Source organism: Myxocyprinus asiaticus, chromosome 43, assembly GCF_019703515.2.
Source record: "Myxocyprinus asiaticus isolate MX2 ecotype Aquarium Trade chromosome 43, UBuf_Myxa_2, whole genome shotgun sequence".
Lineage (NCBI taxonomy): Eukaryota > Metazoa > Chordata > Actinopteri > Cypriniformes > Catostomidae > Myxocyprinus > Myxocyprinus asiaticus.
In genome coordinates, this window is record NC_059386.1 from 65,001 (window position 1) to 86,467 (window position 21,467).

The 21,467-nt window shown below is 41.0% G+C and overlaps 1 protein-coding gene across 1 annotated transcript in view; it reads left to right on the forward strand.

Moving 5' to 3' along the window:
• Window positions 1-20,412, forward strand: part of LOC127433373 (uncharacterized) — a 24,234-nt gene extending 3,822 nt beyond the window's left edge. Inside the window, exons 4-12 of the mRNA XM_051685229.1 lie at window positions 1,017-1,209; window positions 1,959-2,103; window positions 5,515-5,623; window positions 6,904-6,951; window positions 8,684-8,710; window positions 9,061-9,215; window positions 12,426-12,594; window positions 18,313-18,383; window positions 18,746-20,412. Coding sequence (XP_051541189.1) covers window positions 1,017-1,209; window positions 1,959-2,103; window positions 5,515-5,623; window positions 6,904-6,951; window positions 8,684-8,710; window positions 9,061-9,215; window positions 12,426-12,594; window positions 18,313-18,383; window positions 18,746-18,979 — 1,151 coding nt within the window. The 3' untranslated portion in view covers window positions 18,980-20,412. The remainder of the gene's footprint in view (window positions 1-1,016; window positions 1,210-1,958; window positions 2,104-5,514; window positions 5,624-6,903; window positions 6,952-8,683; window positions 8,711-9,060; window positions 9,216-12,425; window positions 12,595-18,312; window positions 18,384-18,745) is intronic.
• The last annotated feature ends 1,055 nt before the right edge of the window (window positions 20,413-21,467 follow it).

Sequence of the window (21,467 nt, forward strand, 5' to 3'; positions counted from 1 at the left end):
CCTGTACTGTTTAAAAATAATATAAAAAGAATATGTATTATTAGTTGTTTATTTAGCTCTATCCAAGGTGACTTACAGAGACTAGGGTGTGTAAACTATGCGTCAGCTGCAGAGTCACTTACAATTACATCTCACCTGAAAGATTGAACAAAAGGAGGTTAAGTGACTTGCTCACACAATGAGGCAGTGGCAGGATTTGATCTAAGGACTTTCTAGTTACAAGCCCTTTTCTTTAACCACTGGACCACACAGCCTCTTATAGAGTGTTATACTCAAGTACGTACCCAAACATATACAGGAGAAATTTGGACAATGATACTGAGAAGAGGGGGATTTTTATGGAGGAGAGTCACTACTTGGTGCCAAAATGGATTATATCTAGGATCTCTGAGAAAGAGATCAATTTCTTTCTCTCCTGACCCAAGCAACATGGAGACTGGGAGTTCACTCTGTGTGTGAACTATGAAGAAACCATATTACAGGTAATCTTCATCTTTTGTTCTATAGCGCCTTTCACAACAGGTTGTCACAAAAGCACTGAACAATTATGAATAGGCTGGTATGTTCCAATGTCAAATTAGATTTTAAAAGACTGGCATGGGGGGCTACCGAGTGGCACATAAGCCACTTCACTGGAAGTGCAGGATGCACCCCATAGCCTATAGCTGGGAGATTGCTGGTTCGATCCCAGGCTATGTGCACCAGCGACTTCTTTAGTGGCCAGGTGCCTGAGAACTGGTTACATTGCAATCAGATCTGTGTTTCCTTGGATGCTACAGGTCTGGTCACTGTCGGTTTGCAGAGTGAATGAAAATGGGCGTCCTGATAGCGCAGGTTTCTCAGGACCCTTGAGTACACTTTCACCTCTCCTGAAGCCTGGGTTGCAACAGTGAAACAGGGTCTTCAGAAATAACTGTAGATTCCAAATTGAGAGAAAAATGGGTGGAAAATAATTGGCAATTCCATTTATATATAAAAGAAAGTTTCTCTTTCTCTCTGTTGTCTTCTACTTGCAGTTCAGAAAGTCAGTCCAGTGGGAACTGGCGAGCTGTCTTCATGTATTGCTGTGGCTGTGAACGCTGATTTGAAGATCCCTGTTTTGGATGCTGGGGCTGAAGCTAGCCACACCCAGACTAAGTCTGTGGAGTCCACACACTTGGAGAAAGTGGAGATCTGCCCAGACAGCCTGTTGAAAAAGCTAGAAAACAGGTGATAGGAATAGTACAGCATATAGCATCACATGACCCTTGGTAAAAGAGGTGCTTTCTGTGCCCTCCCCTGTGGGAACTGAAGTTCAGGTCGGATGTTTTATTTTACATTTAGTAGTTTCACACATTTGATAAGAGGAACAAATGATAAAGAAAATTCATGTTGAATCAATCCAGTCAATCTATAAGGCACATCCAGTAAAAGTGCTCGCAAGGATGTGCCCTATAACCTGGAGATCACTGATTTCAAATCCAGGGCTATTCCACTGATAGCTGCGGTTGGGAATATTATTATTATTTATTTGTTAGCAGACACCCTTATCCAGAGTGACTTACAATTATTAGAAGATATCACTTTATTCTTACATACAATTACCCATTTATACAGTTGGGTTTTTACTGGAGCAATCTAGGTAAAGTACCTTGCTCAAGTGTACGGCAGCAGTGTTCCCCACCTGGGATTGAACCCACAACCCTCCGGACAGGAGTCCGGAGCCTTAACTCCACACTGCTACTATCCAGAGGGAACATTAGCTGAACAATAATTTTGTCTTTCTGAGTCATTACATGAGTTGCAGCAGTACTGAGACAAAGTTTTAAAAGCATTTAGATGTTACAAATTGGAAGAAAATGGGGGTAAAATAATTGCCATTATTTTAATTCAAATAAACAAAATCAAGGAAAACAAATTGTATTCAAATTTGAAAAGCAAGTAAATGCTTTCTAATGATCTGTATTGTGTCACTGTAGCAAGTTCAACATGAATCACTGGAAGATGAAACAACTGAGAAACGCTAGCAGGGTGTGTGTGGTCGTTGAGGCTGTCCGAACTCGGAACAGAATGAAGCTAATTAAGGACTCATCATTAAAGTTGTCCCTGACAAAATTAACTAAGGTATTGGCTCTCATTGTCTATCAGTTTACGTCATTTTTACCTTTCTTTCTGCTTCCCAGTCACTCAGCACTTAACTGTAGAGTCACACTGTCTCCCATGGCCGTAGCTAGAGTGATCATTTACTCAAGGTCCAAACATTGACAAGCACATAGGGCTCAGCCTAACATTTTGTCATTTGAAGTTTTTTACACACCTTTTTACCTTTGTGCCTATTTTTGATCAGTAGTTCATTTTGTTTTGTTGCTCAGGAGTTTATAGAATGCAAGAAGGAATAAAGAAGCTGATTTTTATTGTCATGGATATGCTTGTTTCTACACTGTACTCTGAGGTTGCACAGCAAAATAAAAAATATAAAAAGTCACTCCTGTAAGGCCAGTGGGCCATTACAAAGAGACCATGTCATACTTTACAGTATATGGGCTCTGGAGTTTATTTATTTGCCTTCACTGTCACCCCTAACCCTTTAAATATATTTCTTGCTTGCATTTTATGTTTTACTTCAGTACGCCACTCTAATTTACAGCAGTGTAGGACTGCCTTTCCATACAATAAGTTCAGATCAAATGATCTTCTTTTCCACTTCAAATTGTCCATGCATCCAGCCTGTTTATAAATGCAATTAATACATTTTTTATAAATTCAGTGCCGGATCTTTGATACAAGAAATTTGGATGTTTCCCCAGTTAATGGTAGAAATCCTTTTTGAAAATCTCAGAAATAAAACTATATGAACGTCTAGGTTCTCTAAAAAAATCAAAGGATGTTTATGGTTTAGATACTGCTTTTCTAAAGGAACAGAGAGGTATATTGAGTAGTCCTGTAACTCATCTGTGTAATTTATCTATAAAACGGGATATTCCCTAGTGCTTGTCTGGTGACTGTGAAGAGATCAGTAATTACAGACCAATTAGTCTACATCCAGTCATCTCAAATGTAGTAGAGAAGAAGGTAGTAGAACAGATCAATACATCTGGACACCAGATGTTCTTTTTTACACCCTATGTAGTTTGGATGTAGAGCAAAATTCTCCACAGAAACACCTAATTGTTATTTTCTAGAAAGGAATTAATCTGTGCTTGATAAAGGTAGAGTTGTTGGAGCTGTATTTCTTGATCTGAAGAAAGCGTCTGACACAGTCAATCATTCTGTTTTACTCTCTAAGTTGTCTAAATGTAACCTTTCTGGTAAGGCACTGAAATGGATGGAATATTAGTTGTCAGATAGAAAACAAAGTTTTAAGAGTCAGCAATAGTCAATCAACATTGAGGAACGGTACATTGGGGTTCCCACAGGGATCTATATTAGGATCTTTTATATTAATGATCTACCTCTATGTAATATTTAATATATGTGTTTGGTATGTTGTTCATGTCATGTCAGGTCATGCTATGCCAAGTTTATGTTAAGTCAAGTTCATGTTTATGTTAATTTTCATTTACGTTTGTAATTAGGGTTTTCACGTTTATTAATATATTGCTCTTGGGTTCTTCAATTCATCGTCTTCATCATTGTCAGCGCCAGCAGCCAATCGTTACAGAATACTTGACCGAATAATGAACCCAGCAATTTAGCTCCTGCGCCTACGTCAGGGGAATCGTGCCCTGGAGGACTATGTGGAGGACTTCTGCGCTCTGGCCTGCCAGGTGGACTTTAATGAAGTAGCCCTCAAAGACATTTTCCAGGCAGGTCTGAGTGAATCAGCTTCCTCCCTGATGCCTGACGGTCAGAGCACCTACAGCCTGACTCGGTATATTGACCTTGCCCTTCTAATGAGTGGTTCACCATTCACTGTGGGGGAGGCGGACGACGAGCCAGCATCCCAAATCATGGCCGCCGAGCCAGAGTTTCATATCATGGCCGCCGAGCCAGATTTCCATGACATGGCCGCCAGGCCAGAGTTTCACGTCATGACTGCCAAGCCAAAGTTTCACGTCATGGCTGACAAGCCAGAGTTCCTCATCATGGTCGCTGAGCTAGCGCCATCTTTTGTTACAGCAACGCCTCAGCCTGCTCCATGCCATGTCAGAGCAATGCCCCAGTCTGCTCCATACCATGTCACAGCCACGCCTCAGCCTGCTCCATACCATGTAACAGCCACGCCTGAGCCTGCTCCATGCCATGTCACAGCCACGCCTGAGCCTGCTCCATGCCATGTCACAGCCACGCCTGAGCCTGCTCCATGCCATGTCACAGCCACGCCTGAGCATGCTCCATGCCATGTCACAGCAACGCCTCAGCCTGCTTCATGCCACATCACAGCCATGCTTGAGCCTCCTCCATGCCATGTCGCAGCCACGCCTGAGTCTGTTCCACGCCATGGCATGGCCATATCTGAGCAGTTGGACCTGGAGATGGTTCCCGCCCTTGTACCACTGCGGTCCTTCAGCCTGTCGGCTTTGTCGGGGTCCCTTGTCCCTCCGGCTCCTCCTTGGTCGGTCGGTCACCTGGCTCCTCCTTGACTCTCTGATCCTCTGGCTGCGCCTCGTCCCTCCGATCCATCAGCTCCACTGGGGACCTCCTTCCCTACGGCTCCGCCTTGGTCCTCAGCCCCACCGGCTCTGCCTCAGTCTTCCAATCCCCCAGCTCCGCCTTGCTCCTCCGAGCCTCCAGCGCTGCCTTGGTCCTCCCTGCCATTGGCTCCACACTGGTCCTTCGAATCTTCGGCTACTCTCCGGGCACCAAGTTCCATGGTGTCGCTCTTCAAGTCTGTCATGGCTCTGCTTTCCATGGTTCCGCCCCTCAAGTCTCTCACAACCCCACCTTCCACAGCTCCACCCCTCGAGCCTCTCAGGGCCCCACCTTCCATTGACTCTGCCCTGGTCCCATGCCCCATGCCCTGTCTCACCAGGCTATGCCTAAAAGACCCCCCCAGCTCCCTACAGAACTTTGGAACTATGTCATGTTATGTGTTTGTTCATGTTTTGGGGCGTCGGGAGCCACCCCTAGTGGGGGGGATATGTAATTTTTAATGTCCCGACGTGTTTGGTATGTTGTTCCTGTCATGTCACGTCATGCTATGCCAAGTTTATGTTGTCAAGTTCATGTTTATGTTTAGTTTTCATTCACGTTTGTAGTTAGGGTTTTCACATTTATTAATAAATTGCATTTGGGTTCTTTAATTCATGTCATCATCTTCATCATTGTCAGGGTTAGGGTTAGCAGCCAATCATTACACTCTACAAGTCAATATCCAGATGTATGCTGATGATACAGTGGTCTATGTAAGTACGAAAACTTGTCAAGAAGCCACTATAAAATGCTAAAGCTAAAACTTTAAACAAGGACCAAACCTTGGTGACCTCATAGCTTTGCTACTGCCATGCTGTCTCCCAGTGCCTGCCCCAGCCCCTCACTCCTTCCCTGCAGACTGATGGGAGAGATTGCCCATGTCCATGTGTGTTTTGTTTTAAGGTGGGGGCAAATGTGGAAGGAAAGAGAAATCTGAAGTTTGTGTTTGAAGAGGGCACTGTCCTGGCATGTAAAGCCTATGAACTCAACATTTCGACCAAAGGAGAGTTTCGTGAGTACGGCCCTTTATTGAATTACTAAAATATTCAATCAGAAAGTCTAGCAGTTGGTACTCTTCTTTGCTCTTTGGTTATTTTCTTTCTTCCGCTATTTTTTTTACCGGTAGGTTATCACTTTTGTTTTCTTCAGTATCAGTTTCTACTAAAGCAATAAGGTGTGAGAGAGCATGGGTTACCGTGGATGTTGTCACTGCTTTGTACATGTTACAAGGCATAGCTGAGTGCTTGCAACTAACCAAGCAGTGGCAATATACACAGTAACCTACCCTCAAGGGCCTTATTGCTTTTATAAAACATATTATAAACAAAGGAAGATTAAGAAATTTGAAGGATAACTTACTGTAAAAGAAAATAGTTCCTAATGGATTAATCACGTAAAATTTTCATTTCATCTGTGTGTGTGTGGTGAGTTTAGCTGTGTGTTTGTGTGTGTGGTAAGTTTAGCTGTGTGTTTGTGTGTGTGGTGAGTTTAGCTGTGTGTTTGTTTGTGTGTGGTGAGTTTAGCTGTGTGTGTGTGTGTGTGTGTGTGTGTGTGTGTGTGTGTGTGGTGAGTATCTGTGTGTGTGGTGAGTTTAGCTGTGTGTCTGTGTGTGTACTGGGTTTAGCTGTGTGTTTGTGTGTGTGGTGAGTTTAGCTGTGTGTTTGTTTGTGTGTGGTGAGTTTAGCTGTGTGTGTGTGTGTGTGTGTGTGTGTGTGTGTGTGTGTGTGTGTGTGGTGAGTTTAGCTGTGTGTCTGTGTGTGTATTGAGTTTAGCTCTGTGTTTGCTTTCTCTCCATAACTCCAGTTTGACTGTTGAGGTTGGAAAGTGGGTCTGGTGGGAATGAAAGCTGTTGAATGCTAAGGGGAGCGAGAGAGAGAAAGATTCTTCAGTTTATGGTAGTTTCGTCTTGAAGTTTGAAATAAACAGTAATTAGCACTTTGAAAACTGCTTTCAAATAAGCTCTGGTGTCCTGTCTTTTTTTATTTCTTTATCACCACTGCTGAAAGTGGCACAGTGCCACATGTCTAGTGATTTGCCTTTGAACAAAGTAGTTTGCAACTGTTACTATACTGTGGATATTGTCGTGGCTTAGAACCTTGATTGACCAGTCAGCATACAGCATTCTAACAATCTGTTTTATAACATGTGGATACTTTGATTTTTTTTTTTTTCTTACAATTCAAAACTGGTGAACACAGTGTGGGTAAAGCATGCAGTACTGTATCCTGATATGTAAACAACACACATTGCAGTAAAATGTTTAAAACATGCTCTTATTTTTTTTAATTGTAGGTTGTGCTTCACCTCCAAGTGAAAGAAACCCTTCTCCTTTTATTACAGGTATGGTGTCTGAATTCTTTATCAGTTTCCTTTAATGAACTCCAGTAATGGTGTTCTTCATAAACTGTGTGCCTCTGCTTTTGACCAAGCCAAGCTTCCTGTCACTTATTACTATAGACAGGATTTAAATGCACAGACAAGCACTGAATGTTCTTACATTCAGTCATTCTTAAATGAACACTGCACCTATCAGATAAGCAGATGCTTTGAAAATACATTTGAAATTGGTGATCTGAACTTTGGTTCACCAGAAGCAGTTCCTCTGTCTCCAGGTGATTACAGTGAGCTGATAGATTCCTTTAACCCTGTTTAATATCGTTTCCAGCCATGTTTCTCATGCCATTTTAATGTCCCATAAATTCCTGGCCCTCCCATTTACAGAGAGGGAATGCTTGAGGGAAGTGCTTCTTATTACTCTGCAGTGACCCCTGCTGGCTGGCCGTTCAATGAAAGCAGGGCAGACACCTCAGTCCTCATAGGCTAACAGCCTGCTGACATCCACTCTTAAGATCTTGAGTGAAAACAGAAAGCTGGTTTAGTTGCGTAATAGGAGGATGTCCACTGATCCTTCCAGTTTTCTGAACTGTGTGTGCAAAACTTCCATCGTGAGGAGAAATTACTGGATACTAAATTAGGGGGATAAAATTAGAGATAAAAATAATTGAACAGTCTAAATGCATGAATAACAATAATATAATTCTTCTCCCTTCCCAAACACTCCCTACGCTTCTACTGTCTTGTATATAAGCAATAAGCCACAACAGGGTGTAGGTTGTGTTGTAATAATCGTACGGCAAGGCGAAGTAAGACCCAGGATTGGCTGATTGCGCTTATAAAATGGGTTACTAGTTTTTAGAAATAAAGATATAGACATACATTTTTTATTATTATTACATATATAACTACGCTAGGAAAAATAGTTCCAATTAATGTTTTAGTTCTAATGAATTTTAAAGATTAAGGATTTTTTAATAATAGCAGGCCTGTTAGTATGATTTTTTAAAATAATAATACAAATCGTGTTATGTGTATGTGAGCTAGTTGCAGTCTCAGTGAACCAGAGTTCAGTTGCTTGACGATTTCAGCTGCTTGTACGTGTCTCTCTCATGGATGGTGACTTTAACATAATTTACTACAACTGGTGCAGTAGGAAAGTAGACGCTGCAAGAATGGCAGCTCTTGAATGCTAAGGGAAGCGACTCTTTTTCCGTTTAGTTTTATTTATTTTTTTTTTAATGGAGAAAATATAGTGGTTAGCAATTTCACTACCATTTTAAATCAAACTCGGTTGTCCACCTTTTATTATTTTTCTTGTTCCTTTATCGCCGCAGCCAAACTCAATACACCCACCTCTGTTTGTGAAGTCCAATACTGAATGTCTGAAAATATTAATGTTTTCATTCATTTATGCAACAAATACTGAATGTATACTGGAATTTATTTTAGACCCATTCTAGTCTGTGAATGGTGTAAAAAATTCTGGAGGGCACTGTATAGGTTGTTAGCTACTGGAACTTTTTCCTGTTGATTGTTGTTTTAATAATTTAATAATCAGCCAATCAGCTCCCAACACATTTTATAAATATATTTGTATGTACTGTATGGATTCAGTCCCAATTTGCATCCTGTGTGTGTCTGTTGGTTTAGACTCTATAGTATAAAGTGACTATTGATAATTTAAATGTATGGATGGATTCATGTTGTATTTTATGTTTTTGTCTTTTCTTGGCAGAGGATGAGGTCTCATTCATGTTCCAAGGTAGTAATCTGTTCCTTCTAAGGTTTTGCTCTTGAATTCCTAAGTGGTAAATTAAGCTGGCTTGGCCTTCAGGTCTTCTTGTGTGTGGAGAATCACCGTGGTGGGAATTATGGAGAGATAATTATGGAGAGACATCAGAGATAAGAAAATCGTGACTCTTTGAGTTTACCAAGATTTCTTTCTTTCAATTAAATAATACAAATATAAACCTATGGCTTGATTAAATATCGCCACAAAACAAAAACGTTAATGCAGAGCTAATTAAAACCTTATTTGGAAAGCATTGCATTTTGTGGAGCCCAGATCAGCTTCCCCATCTCATTTCCTCTTTTTGTTTTTTCTTAATTTAGAAAATATCATGTCCATAAACAAGGACGTGGAAAGCTACATCCAGAGTGAGTTTACTGATTTGTTTGACCTGGAGCGGCCAGCTCGTGCTGAGCTCTGGACCCTTCTGTCAGAACTGCTGCTGGACAGAGAGGCCCTAACTGCGCTGGACAGCTTTGTAAGTGTCCTCAACCAACCCTCTGGGGTCTGAGGGTGTTTTGGGCCCTGGAGAAGTTTTGACATGCCTTGACATTTGTGCTTTTTTCAGTTGCTTAAAAACATATTAATGGCTAAAGTCTGATAACACTGTATTCAGCACAAACTGGGCTACAATAATATGTGAACAACATGTATGTACATGATTGTATTTTTGAGAAAATAATGTTTATGCGTGGTTTTTGAAAAGTCACCGAAATAAGGCCATATAACACATACTAAACATTTGTTCACAAGACTTTTGAGAACTGGATCTTGTAGCCTAGATTTTTTGCTATAAAATGATGTGAAACCCATCCTGATCACTCATTCATACAAAACAATATAGTCATTTAACTTTTGTAAGACACTTTTAGTGTTAGAAAGGCTAAACCACAGGAGGTGTGGATGATCATGAATATTGATGTGATTCACACCTGAGGAGACAAAGACCCCTCCCCTGAGAGAGAATGAATGTGAGGAGACTTAATGATTGAATGTATTATCTGACTATACATTTTCTTTACATAAAGACTTTACTTAAAAACTTTAGATCTACACTACCTTTTAAAAGTTTATAGATCTGTAAGATTTTTTAATGTTTTTAAAAGAAGTCTCTTCTGCTCACCAAGGCTGCATTTATTTGATCCAAAATACAGCAAAAACAGTGATATTGTGAAATATTTTTACAATTTAAAATAACTGTTTTCTATTTGAATATATTGTAAAATGCCATTTATTCCTGTGATCAAAGCTGAATTTTCAGCATCATTACTGCAGTCTTCAGTGTCACATGATCCTTCAGAAATCATTCTAATATGCTGATTTTCTAATATGGGCATATTTACAGCAGATTTTACATATTTACACCCGAACAGATATTTGCAAGCACAAGCTTCGTTGATGATAATGAGGCAGCATAAACACTAGTTAAAATATAATCTAAACATTCATATTATTTTTATATCATATTACATATCATATTTATATCATACAGCATACATATAGCCGAAACAACATTTAAATGTAACTAAAACAATCAGGACATATTTCAAATTTCAATACTCTGAATCCTGGCTGGCAAGTCTGGAAATAGTCCAGCTAGTAAAATATGTACATGTTTATATAAAATAGCATGTCAACAAATATGTAAGTAAAACTTAATGACTTACTCATCTGAAACTGTATCCTCGGCTGGATCAAAACGCTCTTCAAAATGCAAACATTCCTCGTCGGATTCCCGGTCTTCTTCTGAGGAAAATGTGAACTCTTTGTCACTATCCAGGACCATCTGTAGAGCTTCCTCACCTGTGTAGAGTGCCATCTTCCAAACGCGCAGGAAAGTGAATGAATCTGATGATGAACTTGATGTTTTTTAAGGCATTGCTGGGGGCGTTTACCATTTGCATTGATCGCCTCAGCTCATTACCGTATGAATAGCGCCCTCTGCTGGTGGGTGTGATCACATTAGCGATAATGAGCTGAGCCTGGAGAAACTGTACATCGCTTTGTTTCTTACAGATTACATTGCAGGAGAATATTTGTTTTAAATTTGAATTGTTTTATTTAAAACATTTAACATTTTAAGCTTTCTTTAGACATATGTTTCATGTTTGTGTGATAAGTATTCGCTGAGTTTCAGTGAATTTTTGTGACGTGTTTCAGAAGGATGGTCGTGGAGACAGAGACGGCTGAAAGCGCACCCTGTTTATTTTCTTTATTTTACAAAAGCACAAGATTTTGTTGTTATTGTGAGTGTACACAAAAGTAAAAGTATTTTAAGTTGTTTCTGCTGTTATGCAGAAAAAATCCAGCAGGACGCGCCGGCACGTCCGTCGACCCCAGAGGTTTTTAAAACAGACAGGACCAGGGGCCGGTTGCAATAAACAATTAAGTTAGACTTGCCTGCCAAGTCAGAATTGAAATACAGGTCAGACTGCAGTAGTTGAAACTGTGCTTGAGAAACAATACTCAAGCATACTTGCTTTTCAAGCCTGGGTAGGTGGCTTAAAATTGGAATAGTCATTTCAAAACAAGTGTTAAAATGAAGAACATGTTTATTTCTTTTTTTAGAGTACAGTACAATGTGGATTGTTAGACAGCAATTTAAAAAGAAAAACTTTGTTGAATGTTTTTTGTTCCCCCTTAACTAATTTAGTAAAAGATTACCTTGGAGCATAAATCTTTTTTTTTAGCATTTATTTTACTGCAATTATTTTACCCCCATTTTCTATTCAATTAGGAATGGCCAGTTGCTTATAAGACATTGTTTCACTGCTGTAACCCCTGCAGTGACTAGGGAGAGATGAAGACAAGTGCAAGCATCCTCTGAAATGTGCATTGTCAAGCTGCCTGCTTTCACGTTGCATTGCAGGACTACAACCAGCCATTCACAGGATTCTCTGTTATGAGGCAAGTCCAGTGGCAGTTCTAGCTTGTATGGTGCCCTGGACTAACCTCCAAGGCGGGAATGCTGAAGGGGATGGGGGATGGGGGGTCCGTGCCACTCCTGGCAAGCATCCCATGCCGCCCCCCTGCAAAATTTGTTAGCGGGGGTGGGGGCGCATGTCGCCACTGGGCGAGACTGACTGCTTAGCAGACTTGACCCCTCCCCGTCTGGGCAGTGCTCAGCCAATTGTGCTCCACCCACTGGGATCTCTCAGCCACAGCAGTCAATGGCATAGCCTGGATTCAAACCAACGATTTCCGGGCTATCGGGTGCGTCCTGCACATTTACTGGATGTGCCACTTGATCAAGCTAAAAATAAAAAAAATATGTAATGGATGAAATGTTCTAAATCTGTCTACAAAATTGTCTGTGTAAATCTAATTTAAAGTCCAACTAGGTTAAGTCTTAAATATTGCAACCATTTCTCCAGCCAGACTTATCCTAGTCAGTCTTCACACAAAGTCAGATGTGTAAGTCCAGCTTTAAGTCAGACTTCAAGACAGACTTTATTGCAACTGGCTCCATGGCTGGGTGGAGGGTGGGGGGATCATAATTAACAGTCCAGTATCCAGTTATATAAGACACCTTCACCTTCTTATATTCCCTGAGTGGAGGGAGTATCCTACAGTTAAAATACTTGTGACTATTGTGTTATTTTCAGTAAGGTAATCCCTGAATATAATGATACCAGCCAAAGGTGTTGAATGTGAGCTCCCCTGTGCTCTGTGGTGTCTCTGTTGTCAGGTGGACGATGCATTGTGTGGTGATGCTCAGAAGCTGTCTCTGGACAGGGTGGATGAGAAGCTGAGGCAACCCATTCAGGATCTGCTGGACTACTTGGGGTTCCTTCCCGATGGCAACTGCAAACTCAAGCTCTTCGAACCGGTCATGACCCTCATCCATGTCCTGGATGGTAACAGCACTCTTTTAATGCTTGACAATATTACCTTCCTTTTAAAGGAGTATTTACACCTATCGACCATGTTCACATTGTTTCAGATAATCAGTTTTCTCTCAAAGCAAGCCATGAATTTCAAATGTTTGTTATCAGCTCCTCTGATCCATGTGATAAATTATGTTACGCTATTACTGCTATTTGCCAAATTACCTCAGAATCTGGGACACTATATATTCATACTGTATACAAGATCTATACTGCAAAGTTGTCATACAGTCAAATCAGTGCTGTAGTGCCTCGTCAACAAAGAAAGGAAACTGAATGTATAGTGTCAATAAATGGCACTCCCTTAATTATTAATTACTTTTTATATATATTACTGATTTTAATATGAACAGATCCAGAATAGGTTGGTATGTAGGTTCCTTGTGCTCATAAAAGCCCTTCATTTTTTATAATTATTATTATATAAATAGTTATTTATTTTATAGCACTTTTATGCCATGGCATCTCAAAGCGCTTCACAGAAAGTATCATCATAATACATACAGTGCCCTACAGTATTATTCACATCCTTCATAGACTAGAATGGGTTTTAGCAAAATAAATGCAAGTGTACGGTCAGTATTTGTTGCATAAATGAATGAAACACATTAATATTTTCAAGCATTTAGTATTGGACTTCACAAAAATATACTTGTCTTACATATTTGCATGTTATTTCAAAAACTGAAGGTTCAAAATTGTTCACACCCCTAAACATTAAAATGCAATAACTTTGCACAGTGTACTGGCCTCGCTGAATGTATCTCCTATCCAGTCAACTAAACACTCATCCAAATAGTGTATCTTTAGAGGCTTTACTTGGATAAAAGTGTGAAACTGCAAATACAAATCACAAATGCATACTCAAATAAGCATACATATTCACAACAATGTAAGTAATATTCACATGACTCTGCCTAAATGCAGTAAAATAACGGCATGAAGCTACACATAAAACAGATGAGTATAAGGTAAGTATTGCAGTAGCTATGAATAGCTAGTACTAAATAGCTAGCTAGCTAACTAGCTGCTTATCTGATGCAGCTTACATGCTAAATAACATCAATTATAAACATCTTAAAAACATGTAAAAAATAATGTCTTCATTCAGAAATAATATGTTAATATCAATGATATCTGTGTAAATAATAAACGTACTTACAGATATTGCCTTCTATGCAGAACTATGCAGTGAGGATGACAGGATTGTTTCCAAGCATTACACAACATTAGCCTCATGTAAAAATGTTAGGTTGCGGGTGCAACCCCGGTTCCTTGAAAGAGAAAATAACCATCAAGTATGGGATATTGCCATCAGGCCTCTGCATGAGCATGAGCCGTGTAAGCCCGCCCCCTGGTGAGCTTACTATATGCAACGTGCAGAGATCCTCTTCCTCTTTTGCCCTTCAGGCCGTGAAGGCTTTTAGAGCGACCTCACAGCTTGATGGTTATTTTCTCTTTCAGGGAACCGGGGTTGCATCCGCAACCTATCGTTCCCTTTCAATTCGAAAATAACCATCAAGTATGGGAACAGTGTACCCAAGCCATCACGAGGGAGGATTCTCGCCAATAGGACAGACTTGCATCATAACACAGCTGTGCAGGCAATACATCTACGTGGAGCCATGCCGCAGCGTCTATGCTCGCAATGTCACCTGTCCTAAGATGGAATAGTCAACACCATCTCGTGATCATACTCCATATGACCGCCATCTAGGGCATCATAGAGTGTAACACGGATGCTCCAAATGGCGAAGCAGAGGATGTACTGTGCCATTGCTCCTTCGACTGCACGCAGACGAGCCAATCGTCCAGATAGTTCAGCAGTCGGATGCCGTGAGCCCGCAAAGGAGCTAAAATGGCATCCATACTTTTCGAAAAGGTTCGAGGAGCTAGAAACAGGCCGAATGACAGGACACAAAACTCGTAGACTCTGCTCTGAAATGCGAATCGTAGATACTTCCTGTGAGCCGGGCAGATGGGAACATGAAAGTACGCATCTGTCAGGTCCATGGTGGATAAACCAGTCACTTGCCAGATAGACTGGATGATGTGCCTATGCGTATGCATCTTGAACAATAACACCTGCAGGTATTTGTTGAGTACTTGCAGATAGGAAGGAGCCCGCTGTCCTTCTTGGGCACTAGGAAGTATTTGGAATAGAACCCCTGGTCGGTCAGAGCAGTGTTTACAAGTTGAATGGCATGCTTTTCGAGCAATGCCTGTATTTCTACATTCAGAGCTGAGGACTGAACCGAGTCCTTCACTGCAGTTACCACCACTACTGGAACTGAAGGGTGTACCCGGTGAGTAAAGTTTTGTGCACCCAGATGTCGTCAGTGCAATGTTGCCAGAACTGGAGTTGTGGGACAGTGTATGGGTGGGTCAACAGCTAGTTTCTCAGGTCTGTTTGGGCTGTGCTCGCTCATGAGGGGCCTGGCCAGAGCCATGAGGGCGAGGTCTTCCACCTCCTCTAGGGCGCCACCCTTCGCGTTGCAGTCTTACGAACACGGGTTTGCCGTGCTCTGTTGCACCTGAGGTGGAGGTCTTTCTACCCCGTGGGCACGCCTTCTGCTCCTGTGGCCACTTTGGTTGAAAGGACTTGTTAGGCCACATCCTACGCCTCTCCTCCACCGCTGGGCCAAATGTGTGCCCCAGTGTAACTGAAGCATCCATCTGTGGGGCTTTATCAAGCTCTTGCACTCTCACCTGTAAGAGCCAGAGCTGCCTCCTGGCCACCACGAGGGACACGATGCTCCTGCCTTGAGCCCACGCATTCAGCTGAGCCAGCTTCAATAGCAGCTGAGCGCCCAGTCCCAATTCAGCCCTGAGGGCTGCTGATGGGTACTCAGGCAGGTCCTTTATGAGCGCCGCCTGATAGACAGTAAGCAGGCTGGCTATATTAGATAGATAGCCTGATCGCCTCTGTGGCCGCACAGTACACCTTTTTGAGGTGTACCTCTGTGATCTTGCATTGCTTATTGAGACATGCAGGATCCCTTGTCAGCCCTGACAGCATTGGCGTCTTCACCAACGCAGCGAACACAGCATCTACCGGTGGGAAAGATCACAGTTTTTAATGTGCACAAATGCCTACAGAACAACATAATGATGAACACCTGAATACTTTCTGCACTTCCTTGAGTTCTGATGTTGATCACATGTGTTAGGGTTAAGGTTAGGGTTATCGTCAGGGTTAGGAATTGGATCACAGACTAGGGTTCGAGTTAGGGTTTACACATGTAGGAATTCATTAGGATTTTTGCCCATTATTCAGAAGTGTAACTAAAAATAGTGTTTATTTTCACAGAAAACATTGCACCAATATTTGTTGTGACCAAGTTAATGTTAAACTTTTGGAACCTTTTAGACCGTCACTTAAAATCATCACTTGAAGCACTGTGTTTAATATATTTTCAGGTTTAAACTTCTGGCTCCCTATTAAAACTGCAGTCTTGCCTGCCATCATTTCCCCTGCATCCTGATAAAACATGCAAAACATGGATTTTCATTAACATTGTCAAACTTAAGTCATAGGAATTATTTAGCCACTGTTGATTAAACTTGTATTTTACAACTGTGAACAAGCTGTAACTGGCTCCTAGTTCCCTGTTCACTTTCATCTTCTGACATAACTGTATTGCTTATCCGTGGGGTAGAAAGGGTGTGGGATTACCCCGAGGAGGGCAAGTGACCACCAACCACCTTCCTTGCCCTCTGGTGCAGGGTGCGGGTTTGGAACCCAGCACGGAATGCGCAGTATGTCCTGTCCACTAAGGTGGATGCGGCATGCTCTGGGCCCAGGCACGCCACACAATCATCATGCCGGTCACTCGCAGGCAACCTCACCTGGCAAGTGACACAGCAATGGAAGGACATAATAATGCACCAAGCATGGAGCATTGAATGTCGAGGTGCGTGCGTATGTAGCATCAGTGCACCAAATGTATGCATCGAGCGTCGAGCACCAAGCATCGAACGTTTAGTGCTGAGCACTGAAGATTTTTCGTCTAGCACTGAAGTGTCGAGCACTGAGCTTTGAGATTGAAGGTGCGAGCGTCAAGCACAGAACCGTCGAGCAGTGAACCTCAAGCACCTAGGTGCTAGCACCGAGCGCCGAAGCACTGACACCAAGAGCACCGGAGCGCAAGTACTTAGCGTCGGGACACTGCACACAAGATGCCGAAGCATCAGCTGATCCACAGAGCTAAGTAGCTATGTGCCAGTACAATGTCTGTGTCTAAAAAGACAGAGGTGCTGTGCTATACTTACCTGTTGGTATCAATGAGGCAAATGTATAGGTATGCTTGGTTGTCATCTTCTTTTTATATGTATGGGAATAAATATATATATATATATATATATATATATATATATATATATATTTTTTTTTTTTTTAAGAGGCACTGCAGCTGTAATTAGTGTGGGCACAGTCGCTATAAAGTGGGCTAAAGCCCTACAGCTACACGCGGCAAGAGGTGTTACAAGCAATGGATGATATTTGTTGTGGTGAGTGCAGCAGCAGATTCCACACTCAGTCTAGACGCAGGCTGCAAAGAAATTACGCGGCTTAAGGCCAACAGACAATGCCTCCTCTAAACTCTATTCTATAGCCTAAGGGAGAACAGACATATAAAAAAAATATATATATATATATATATATATATATATATATTTTATATGTCTGTTCTCCCTTAGGCTATAGAATAGAGTTTAGAGGAGGCATTGTCTGTTGGCCTTAAGCCGCATAATTTTATATATATATATATATATATATATATATATATATATATATATATATATATATATATATACACAGTGCCTTGCAAAAGTATTCAGACCTTTCCTATGGTGTCCCATTTTGTGAAATTACAAAATAATGCATTGTGGCAGGATGACAGAGGTTGAGGCTCAGAGACAGTGTGAAGAGTTCAAAATAAAGCTTTTATTACACAACAAATACAAAATAAATTGGCACAAGGGCCAAACAAAAGGGTTTTTAACAGAAATAATAGACAAAGCAAACTTACAAATAAACGGTAATGCCACCAAGGTGCTTCAAACAAACAGCAAATCCAAAACCTTCCTCTCCTTCTGGAACTCTTCCCCTAATGGGAGGCTGAGGCCTCCTTTTATGTCAGTGGCTGGGACTGATTGTAGCAATGAGCTCAATCCCGGCCACCAGAAACCAATCTGTAGGCATGGCAGGGGATTTAACCCTGTCCCTGCTGATCTAAACCAAAACTGATAGGCAGGGCCTCACTCACCCTGCCACATCCCTCCCCTCCAATGTACAGCCTTGTCCTCCACAGGCCACCTCCCCCCTTAAAATCCCCCAGTTCCATCCCAAGGTCCTGGGACAAGGAGAAGTCAGTGGTCCATAGGGGCGGCCATGGTGGAAGGGCTTGTGCCGATGCCCCACCCACTGCGCCTGGGTCCCCGGTCGCAAGGTTTTGGTCCCACCAGGAGGGCGCTGGACTGTGGACATTTCACAAAATGGGACACCATAGGAAAGGTCTGAATACTTTTGCAAGGCACTGTATATAAAAAAATATCTACCGGATTTCTTCATTAAATAATTTTACCCGATTTGTTTGCTAAAAAACATTCACCCAAATAAAAAAAAAAAAAAAAAAAGATTTTTTTTACCCCATAAATGTAAGGCACTCTCACCTCTTTATGTTGCAGAGCTGAGTGACAGAGCTCTGAGTCTGATCTCCGGACTTGACATAGAGGCCTACAGACAGCAGATTGATCTGGTGAGTGCCAGGGGAGAACTGTAAAATTGTATTTTTTGTCCCCTTCGTATAAACCAGGGTTGTCCAATTCTGGTCCGAGAGGGTCGGTGTCCCTCCTGGTGTTTGTTACAACTGTGCCCCAAATTACTTAACTGAACCAATAATTTGTCCACTTAAGTAATTTAGGGTACATGTAGAACAAAAGACAGGAGGGACACTGGCCCTCCAGGACCAGAATTGGACAGCACTTCCATAAACAGGTATGTGGTACAGACAGTAAATCAGATACATGCATTAGTGTGGGGATGAATCCAAATTATTAAATAAAATGTAGACCACATTGGCTGTTACTTTAAGAATCGTGTTTTACAATTCCTCTCAAGATGGACATAGTCCTGCATCAGGCAGACGGGAGCATGATTATGATAAACCCTGACTGGACGGCTCAGTATTCCAAGGAGAGCCTGTGCTTGGTTCGGGAGCTGCTATCTGACTGTGGTTTGAACATGTGTGATGAGCAGCCGAGCCTCAAGTTTGAAATCTCCAGCGAACAGGAACCTTTGCTGTATGCGACATACACGGTGATGACCGTGTTCAAGTTCCTGAAGACAGATTGAAAAGCAAACCCAGCTATGCCCTACCTGAACTCAATACTGCCTTCAAGAAATAAATAAATCCATTAATTTGAGTGTGTTGGTTTCAAAACAAGAATATCTGTCATTCTCTCACCTTTACAATTAATGGAGTGATTTAAAAGTCTCAGATAAGAGTGATCTCAGAGTGGCTCACCTGGCAACAGTACTGCTGCTGTGTGGTGTGCAGAGTGAGTTATGCAGTAGACATTCCAATCCAGGCTATGTGAAGAAGTAATCTGTTCTTCGCTAGTAAGAAGCAGTGTGGGCAGGGAGGAAAAGTCAGAGTGTCCACCCCCTTCTCCTCATCGCTTTGCTGGTCAGACACTCAATGAGGAGCTCAGGGTGACAGGGTCATTACACCTGGTCAGTGGGATTGGAGGATGCCCACTGAGCATGTGGGTATCCTGAACAGTGTGGAGAATTGGTGAGAAGACTAAAAATATAACTGGAAAACAAATTGTGAATAAAATAAGTGAATACTCTGAATTAAAAAACTTTGAAATTTTATGAAATAGATTGCTGTTGATGAGGAGTCTTCATTGTAAAGGTGAGAGAAGGTCATTGTTTTGAAATTAAGAAATGGATGAATGGGACTCCAAGACTACCAATGCATTTTGTTCTAGGCCCTCGTGAGTTCAGGTATCAGCATAGCCCTAGTGATAAAATGACCAGATGGAACTAAATATTTTTCAACAAAACAGGTCTGTCTTCTCTAGTGGCATGCCATGACTTATTTAGCAAGGCAACTACTTTTACAGGATGTAAACAAAAAAATAAATCTACAGATTGTGTGTGTGTGTGTGTATAAATCTACACCATTTTTACTATTGCAGAGACATTTAGCAGACACCTTTATCCTACTCAACTTAAAATGCATCCTTTTTTTTTCCACTATTTTAGATTAGACAAGGTGGCAGTAAAGTATAATGGAGACGGGAGATTAATTTCTGCATTTGCATGACTTCACAGTAAAGTATCATGAACATGATAGATTAATTTCTGCAGTTGCATGCCTTCACAGTGAAGTTTCATGAACACAGCAGATTAATTTTGTAGTTGCATGCCTTCACTACCTTTTCCAAAGCGAGGCTTGTAGGGAAGTCAGCACACCCTGCATTGCGTTGCCCAGGCAACGGTATGCAATTCAGGGCATTGCGTATGGTGAACAGAAAGGACATGGATAATACAATTTCTTACATCGAGGCTGACACAAATTTAATCATGTAGTTATATGATGTTAAAAATAATGCTAGTATTAATATTATGATATTACTGTTTATTTTTTTTTATTTTTTTTATGTGACTTTATAGGGCATGAAATGCAATGTTGCATATATAGATGGCATGCCACTGGTCTTCTCTATATCTTTGGGTTGCGGGACTGTTAAAATCTGAATAAACGTATCTGAAGTTAAGAGCTCTGTGTCTTTGTTTTCTTACTTTATATTTACAGCCTTTATATGTTATAATGTTTATGTGAATGTTACACTCTCCAGCAAGCTGCAGGAATTCAGGTTTAATAACAAAGTATGAATTACACTGCCTGAAAAAACCCAACATAGAACAAAGTAAACAAACAAAGCTACACAAAAACAGGTTTATGTTAATTAATCACATACCCTGCTGCACAGGCATCGTTATAATAGTTTCAATATTATTCACATTTTGTCTTTTTTTTCCAAAGTGACTTATAATTAGTTATTTAACATACAAATTCAAGTATCCATATGCAGTTAGATTTCTGATGGTTAGTGGTTAGAATGCTGGGCTGCAGTGTGGAAGGCAGTGGGTTTGAGTAGCTCAGTGGGTAGAGTATGGGCAGCAGTGTGGAAGGCAGTGGGTTTGAGTAGCTCGGTGGGTAGTGTATGGGCTGCAGTGTGGAAGGCAGTGGGTTTGAATAGCTCAGTGGTTATGAACCAATGCTTTAAAAGTTAGGAAAAGTCATTGTCTTTTGTGTCTAAAACCACAGCTTTTTTGATGTTGTCATAGATTTATACATTATCTATTTGTCTCTGACACACCTTCCTGTAATTATGCATGTTTAAAATACATTGTAAAAGACTAGAAGATGGAATATGAAAAAAGGAAGCACTGGAATTGAATTGGAATTTAATTACATAGAAATTATTTTGTGAAAGAAGCAGTGAATATGCCAGTTCCATTTATAAATGTTCTGAATCTGCTTAGGTCAGCAAGTGTAGCAGCCAATAATGTAATAACTACCGTTAATGTAATAACTGCCAATAACTTAACACATTTTCCATTCTTAATGTAATAAAAGTCAATAATGTAATAACTTACCAATAATGTAATACAATTTCTGAACCAATAACGTAATAACTTTTTGCCCATAATGTATAAGTTCTTACATTATTGGCTGGCTATTACATTATTGGCTGGGTTAATAAAAAATAATACAAATTGTAATAATTGGAGCCGATAATGTAATAATATACTTATATCACTGTGT